At 37.1% G+C, this 8,310-nt stretch overlaps 1 protein-coding gene across 2 annotated transcripts in view; it reads left to right on the top strand.

Annotated features, from left to right (window-relative positions):
* The window catches only part of senp3b (SUMO specific peptidase 3b), a 27,944-nt gene extending 21,218 nt beyond the window's left edge, over positions 1–6,726 (top strand). For both annotated transcript variants that reach the window (XM_020594952.1, XM_020594953.1), the window contains exons 9-12: positions 2,099–2,236; positions 3,650–3,733; positions 3,941–3,991; positions 5,162–6,726. In XM_020594952.1, the coding sequence (XP_020450608.1) occupies positions 2,099–2,236; positions 3,650–3,733; positions 3,941–3,991; positions 5,162–5,272 (384 nt within the window). In that variant the 3' untranslated portion in view covers positions 5,273–6,726. The remainder of the gene's footprint in view (positions 1–2,098; positions 2,237–3,649; positions 3,734–3,940; positions 3,992–5,161) is intronic.
* The last annotated feature ends 1,584 nt before the right edge of the window (positions 6,727–8,310 follow it).

Here is an 8,310-nt window from a genome sequence, read left to right as displayed (position 1 = left end):
GTGGATGAGTAAGGGATTACAGAATGCATGTAAAAAGAAGAATGCGTTATATAAGGAATTCATAAAGGACAGATCAAAGAAGGCGGAAGAAAAATATAAGTCATATAAGAACAAATTAATTGAGATTTTGAGGAGATGTAAGAAACTATATTACTTTAAAGTATTAGAGGATAATAAAAATAAAATGAGAGGTACTTGGAATGTATTAAATAAATTGATTAGAAACAGTTCTAGAAAGAGTAACTACCCTCAATATTTTATGGATAATGATGCACTGGTTAATAGATTGGAGGATGTAGTAGATAAGTTTAATAGGTTTCTTGTGAATGTTGGTCCTGGTTTAGCAAGAAGCATTTGTACATTATGTGTCAATCAAGATATATGCAAGAACAGGCTCAATGATTAATTAGATGGAACATTGTGGGTGTGGTGTATGAATGTTAACACTTTGTAATAATTCTTTAGTATATTACTTGTGTGGTGTAGAAGATAATTACTTATCTAAAGATATTGCTTAGGACTTAAAAGTTGTACGATGATGTCATGGGGTAGGACTAGATAGGTCTGACTTCTTCCTACTCCATTCAAGCATGTACTAGGTATAAGCAAATTGATATTGGATTAGCATTGTTGGATATGTGTGAAATTACATGTGTTGACATATCAACTGTTTTACATGCTTGAATGAATAAATCAAATCAAATCAAAAATCAAAACCAAAGATGATTTATAAAGTAAAAGAAGCTAATTGTTTCTGTTGTTCCAGTAACTCCAACAGAGTGAGACGTTCTCTAGTAAAACCATCAGCTAGTTTCACATCATTTTCAGGAGTCAGAATCTATAGTGGCCTCTAGAGACAAAGTGCAAGTGAAAACACAAATATTATGGAAACATGCTGCAAACAAAAAAACACAAAATCAGAGCTCTGCAAATCTAAAACATGCAAAAAAAATCTAAGCACAAGCAAAAAGAAAACATTGCACCAGAAGTGCTCCAGGACACTGTGGGAAGTGACGAGCTTGACTTGGATAAGCAGCAACAATGTAGGTACATTTGTGTTCCCATCAGACTTTGTGTCTGTTGCTTAAAGGTGTCCACAATCAGAGTGCAAATTACAGGAACGGGGTGTTGCCCCCCATTTAAGATTTGGACCCCAAAACAAGTTAAAATAACCTCTTTGTAACTTCAGTCATACATTTAAACACTTTTAACTTCATGGCTTGTAGAAGCATCCAGCAGGCAACAACATCATACTCCCCTAAAGTGGATTGTAGCATTTCCACTCACCACTACTTGTAGTGAGTTGATAGCAGTGCAGACTGTGCAGTGTTCTGATCGACATTATCTGATGTCAGTATTGCTTGTAATGATTGACCAGGACGAGTAAAATTTATTGTGACTGCTTTTGTTTTGATATGTGCATTTTTTATAATTATTGTGCGTGCATTTGGTATCAAGTCAATGATTTTTCAAGGACCTCCTCAGCTCGGCAGCCTCTCCGTCATCAACACCCTCCTCTAGCAACTTCCCACACAATGACAAATGAAATCTAAAACAAACAGATTTTAAGTGAATTCCTACATTTTTAGCAAGCAGTGAATTGTGGTTGAGACAGGTGATTACAGATAATAGAATTATAGATGCTTATGTAGGTTTATTTTGGAATCTTGTATTTCAGATTCTGCTAAGTTTGAATTTTATAGCAGTTGAATTTCTGGAACATGGTTAGATTTAGTCTTTTATTAAGTTTCTTAAGCAGCCTACCTATTGAGTTTTAAGTAATATGCACAGTACTAATCAACAAGGCTGTTATATGAGGACCGCTGCTTTTCCCTATTACACATACACTGACTAAGCATCTCTGCTTTTTTCTGACAGTATTTACAGTCAGCTTAGTTTTGCTCTGTGTTGTGTTGGCTGAGGCCAAAATGTGCCCATATGACTGACATGGTATTTGTACCAGCTCTTTGTCATCTGCATGACTCATTAGATTGCTCACAACTGTTAGATAGAACAATGCTGATTTGTATTTTATTTATGTGTTTTCTCCTTTTACTACTTTATCCCATCTTCCTCTTTTCTGCCTATATGCTGTCAGGTTGACATCTTTCAGAAGGATTTGTTGTTGATCCCCATCCACCTGGAGGTCCACTGGTCACTTGTCAGTGTCGATATTCCTCGTCGAGCCATCACTTACTTTGACTCTCAACGAACCCTCAACAGACGTTGCCCAAAGGTTGGGCTGAACAGTAGTAGATTGTTTGTTTTAGAAAAAATATAAATGCCAGTTAACAGGGGCCATTGGCCTTTTCATCCTTAATAACAGCTTTTGTTCATATTAACCTATTTATTTAGGTAAAGTTGAAGGAAACATTGATTTGTCGGTAAATACTGTATTAGTCGCTGTGACAATTGTATGAAATCTCTTGACCAGATTTAAGAGTTCATAATTCAGATTTTCGTTAATTTGTGTTTTTGTGTGCTTTGTATCAGATGAGGAAAAAGCTGTAAATATCAGGGCACGGCTTTGATTACAACAGCACTATACACTGATCAGGCATAACCTTATGACAGGTGAAGTGAATAACACTGACTATCTGTTACAGTGCTAACCGTCAGTGTGTGGGGTGTATTAGGCAGCATTCGGTCCTCGAAGTTGATGTGTTGGAAGCAGGAAAAATGGGCAGCTGTAAGGATCTGAGGATCAAACTGTGATGGTGAGATGACTGGGTTAGAGCATCTCCCACACTGCAGGTCTTGGTGGGTGTTCTTGGTCTGCAGTGGTTAGTACCTACCAACAGTGTCTAAGGAAGGACAAATGGTGAACTGGAGACAGGGTCATGGACGCCACTGAGCTCACTGATGATGAGGTTGACCTACTATAGGTTAAACCTTTAACTTCCATTTGTACTTTTCAAAAGATAAAAATGTATTTGAATAGTTGTTAAAATAGTTGAAAATGAGAAATACTGTACATTGGTCTTTATGAAGAAACAGTCGGGGGCTGTAGTGGTGATATCACACCTAGAATTTGTCTAAAAAATTCTCTCTAACTTGTCCTCACCACCACAGTTTTCATTCCTTTTACATAAGTTTTTCACTGAATTGTAGACACATCTGTGCTCTTCCTGACAGTGGAACTGTGGAAGCAAATGGATTCACAGAAGATGCACAGTGAGCTGCAGAGTGACACGAGTGCCAACCAACTGTCACGTTGACTCCTATGTAAACATTATTAGGCAGGTGGTCATAATGTTATGGCTGATCGGTGTATATATCAATCTACTTTTAGTTCAGGAGTTGGTCACTACAGGAAAATAAAACAGTGGTTTAATACTACAGAAGAAACAGCTTGTCTTGAAGGTCTCATATACATAATAAAAAGGAAAAGATCAGTTGAAGCCATTCCAATCTTAATGTAAACATAAACAAGACAGAGGTTTGTACAACCATGACAGTGTTCAAACATGTTTTTAGAATAGTTTGAAAATGTATTACAAATTGAAAACTGTAAATTTATGAGCAAGAATATCAGTTTTCCCCATTTCAAATGGCGTTTCCAACACAATGTAGTGTTAAAAGTGAAAACTGTAAGTGTGACCAGTATTTCTTTGCTTTACCCAAGTGCTTTTGTTTTTGTTGTTTCCAGCACATTTTTAAATATCTGCAAGCAGAGGCCATCAAAAAAGATCAACAAGACTTTTTGACAGGATGGAAAGGCTTTTTTAAAATGGTGAGATGTCTTGTTTTTTCCTCCAGTTTAACTGAATGACAGACTCAGGTTACTCATTTCACAAACCCTCTAAACAATGGTATCAAAAATTCATGGTCACTATGGAGAAAGTGTGTTGTTGCTGCAAGTTGTACAAAATATTACTATGTGTTGAACATTTGAACAATTATACTGCATATTGCTCACGCTGTGGGTTGTATGTTTCAGAATGTGGGTCGTCAAAACAATGACAGTGACTGTGGGGCTTTTGTGCTACAGGTGAGTTTCTTGTGTCTTCGCTGGGGCTCGGCAATATGGCAAAATATTTTATTGTGAATTATTTTTCATATCGGTTAATATTGATAATTGCAATATATAAATCGAGTTATTTTGTTTGCTTGACTGATAAACATCATTAATTATAATCAATAATATAATATACATCATTGCCTTGTCCTTGTAGATGGGTAATGACAATAAAGTTGAATCTAATCTAATGTGAAATGTACCATTCTGCATAATGACTGCTTTTACTTTTGGTACTTTAATTCTATTTTTATGCTAATAGCCTACTTTTGTACTTCCATCTAGGCACAATTCTGAATGCATGACTTTTACATTTAAGTATTTTTTTACATAAGTTAAGAATCTGAGTACTTCTTCCACCACTATTCAGCAGTGATGATAAAATGTGAATTTATTATTTTCTACTTTATTTAGCCACAAATCAGAAAGATTCCCACTATTTGTAGGAATTTATTAATTATTATTTTACTGGCTTATTCATGTTTGTTGTCCTACACCCGTGTCCTAGTTGGATTTTTTTTTTTTGTTTGTTTTTTGCAATTATTATTGTTGCACATTTTGAAATTATACAGTGAACTTAAAAGGTCATATACCATACTGGAAAGCACTGCGGAGAGACAGCTCTCAAGCCACTTTCACACAGAGTTTCAAAGGTGTGGAAAAAATGCAGCTCTCATCATTAATTTCTATTGGGGATTGTGTTCACTGCAGCCAGCACCAACAGTGCAGGGGGCTCCGGAAAAATGATACAAAACCCCCCCAACTTGTTTTGTCAGTGGAGAAACCTGACAGTATGGCACACGTGGCCTGTGTTGCGCTCTCAAATCTGATTCCGTGCTTACAAATATGTGTTTGTTCTCGAATGTTGAGTTAAATGAACTTACTTCCATGAAGTAGGCTGTCCTCCTAAAGTACTGCTATGTTTGTATTGTGCTCAGTGTTTGTTGTGAATGGCAGCCAGCTTACCATCGGTGATTAGAAATAAGCATATTTGGAGCTGAAAGTCAGAACACATACTGAACCTACTGACTTACTGTAGGTTGCGTGCAGTTTGAATGCATTATTACAGATGTGTTGGGAAGCTGTTGTTCCTGCAGGCCAGTAACATTTTTTATTCTCCATTTCCCCTCCACCATCCTGCAGTACTGCAAGTGTCTGGCACTAGGGCAGCCATTCTGCTTTGGCCAGCAGGATATGCCCCGACTGAGGAGGCAAATGTACAAAGAACTTTGTCACTGCAAACTCATCCTGTGACCAACCACCCCAGCTCAGCCCACAAGCTCCACCTGCTCCCACCCCAACAAGATTGAGGGACAGTGATATAACAAGAAGAGGACAAGGGGGGGTGGCAAATTATAGACTGACTGGAAAAAAAAGAAAGGTTACAAAAATTTTATTTTTCTCTGCCAACATCCAGATGAATTACCTCTACTGTAGGTGATGGCATTGTTTTGCTTTATCTCTTTTTGCTTCCCTCTTTCTACCATTTGAAAACTGATTTGATTTCTATGTGCTGGTTATTCCTTTGCGGTTGACAGAGGCCAAGACTAGTTTCCATTTTGGGTATGTGTTATTCTTCCATCCCATTGTAGTCCACTTCTTTTTTTTTTTTTTAGTCCAAATGGGAGCATGACGAAGATTATGAAGACATTTAGAATCCAGTCCAGATGAAAGGCTGGACCACAGTTAGTCCAGCCTGCCACTACTTCCATGTTAGACACCTGAACAGTGAGTGCAGAAGTAGCGTGCATGGACAGCAGAATCATTTGAACCAGTCTGTGTAAGCTGTGTACCATTTTCATGCCTTCCATCCATTCAGGCCATACAGTATGCTGTGTTCCATTCCAAATGTGAAATGTCGGAAACTCCATCTTTGAAAAACAAGGCAAAATATCAACATCCACATACAAAACACTCCCCCACACCACAGCCAATGTTATGTTGACGATGCTGTCTAGTCACCACATAATGTTTGCCACTGTACTGCAAACTGACATTTCCAATATATACTTGTTAAACGGTTTCTTACAATATGTTTAGATGGGTTTAACCTGATGCTGAAAATGGATCTTGCATAGTTGATGCTGCCATGTTGATGTCAGAAAGCGTAGTCATTCTAGTGCTTTTTTTGTTTTTTGAGGGATATCAAAATTTACACAACATTCATGGAACATGCCACATATTAACTCTTGTGCCAGAAAATTCATCTAGCTCCATCGTTCTTCTGAGTTGTACAACAAGAACATTGTAATGTGGGAGACTGGATCTGTGTCTGTGGATCACCCTGTAAATTTTGGTCTAAAGAAGGGGTCTCTACACTGCATTTATCTTTTTTTCTGTGTTTTATCTCTGTCAGTAAAATGTGTTGATATGCTTATTGCTTTAAACAAATGGTGTTAAACGAAGGACTTTGAATTTGTGTTAATTTCAGAGTAGGTACAAAAGAAATTCTCAAGTTAGTATTCCTTTGGAAGTCAGTTGTTTTGGTGAGGACCACAACTGCTACACATGATCCAGCATGTCCACAATGGAGTTACAGTACCCTGCTCTTCCTTTTATAACTAAAGGAAAATTTGTTGATAGCTGTGTGTTTTTTGTTTTTTTTTCATGCAGGAGTTGATAAAGTTAACAGTTTTATATATCTTCTACAATGCATTATGGTTGCTAAAAATAAAAATGTGTCAAACAAGAGTGTGCATTTTATTAATAATACTGCATGGACATAATTTGTGAGCTGCATTTTATCCCGAATCCAGTGGTGGAATGTAATCATTACTCAAGTATTGTAGTACACAAGTTTGGAACTTGTACTTAACATGAGAATTTCCATCTCATGCCGGTCAGTACTTTTACTCCACTTTCAGAAATATTGTACTTCTTACTCATTACATTTATCTTGATCAATAGTTACAAGTTACTTTTTTGAATAAATACACAAATAATGCATAGCTTTTTTTTATTTTTTTTTATTAAACTACCCAACAAGTTGTCAAATTGTTAAAATTAGCGCAGTATTTGCTCCATGTCATTACTTTTGTTTTATTTCTCTTTATTATGACTAAAATGAAGGCAGATCCCCCAAATGCCAATCTTCTGCATTTTTCTCTGAAATGATCTGAACATATAGTATATAAAAGTCAGACTTAGCAGTTTTCTGCATTAAATACTAGATTACTTTTGATGCTTACAGTACATTTGACTAATAGTACTTTTATGTTACATTTAAATGGAACTAGCCTATGTAACCCATTGTGGTATGTTTACAGTGTGGTATATCCTCTGGACCTGAGTAAACTATTGTTTGAGTCCTACTTAATGTGTGCTTTGTTAGATATATAGTTTTAATTGTGTTTTAATTTGCTGTATTTCAACCATTTTTAGGCAATGTTCTGTGGACACAACTCCAGTGTTTGTGACAATCTATGCTACAGCTATTTGTATGGTCTATATGAATTCCAGTTTAAAACAGGCAATGTCCTGTAAAGCAGCCTACTCATACTTGCATTCCAAGCTTCTCTGGAAATTGTGTCAGATTATCACAGTGGTGTGACTCATCTAAACAGTTTGGAAGGAAGAATGGATAGCTAAATAGATAAAAGCAAGAAAATGTGTACACTGAATTTTTCTGCATTGACAAACGGCTGAACAGAGTATGGAGGACTTAAAAAGTGTAATCCAATGTATCCTTATAAAATGTGAACTCCACCCCCTCTGGTATGCTAACAGTAAAATAATCATGTGCTACCTATCAAGCAGCAACCTCCCAGGCTGAGAAATGAAACCAATGCCAAAACCTGCAATTCCTCAAATGGACACTTGAGACTGGCTCCAAAAGCAAGTCAACCCTCATAGACGCCCATGTCGAAATGCCCAACTTTACAGCAAAGATAAAGATGTTTACAGGCTGGTACAAAAAAATAATTTTGGTCTGTATAGCTAACTATATGGACGTGAATTTTTTTTTTATAACTCACACCGTTTATATTATATTGACACTAAAATTTACACAATAGAAGGCCGAGGATTAGTGAGAGCCAGAGCCACTATCCAGGATGAAACAACAAAGATCCATGAATACGTCAGGGAGATGGTCTCGAGTGATGACGTGCTTAGTGAATATCTCAGGCAGCACAAACCAGAGAAACTAGGGAAGGAAGAGCAGGAACCCTCCTGGAAGGACAACCCCCTGCATGGTATGTACCACCGTCAGATAGAAGAAGTGGCTGATATGGAAAAATCCTACCAGTGGCTGGACAAAGCTGGACTGAAAGACAGCACAGAGGCACTAATCC

This window comes from Monopterus albus, unplaced genomic scaffold, assembly GCF_001952655.1.
Source record: "Monopterus albus unplaced genomic scaffold, M_albus_1.0 scaffold25.1, whole genome shotgun sequence".
NCBI classification, from domain to species: Eukaryota; Metazoa; Chordata; class Actinopteri; order Synbranchiformes; family Synbranchidae; genus Monopterus; species Monopterus albus.
The sequence above is the reverse complement of the archived record's forward strand: the minus strand, read 5'-3'. Positions and strand labels throughout refer to the sequence as shown.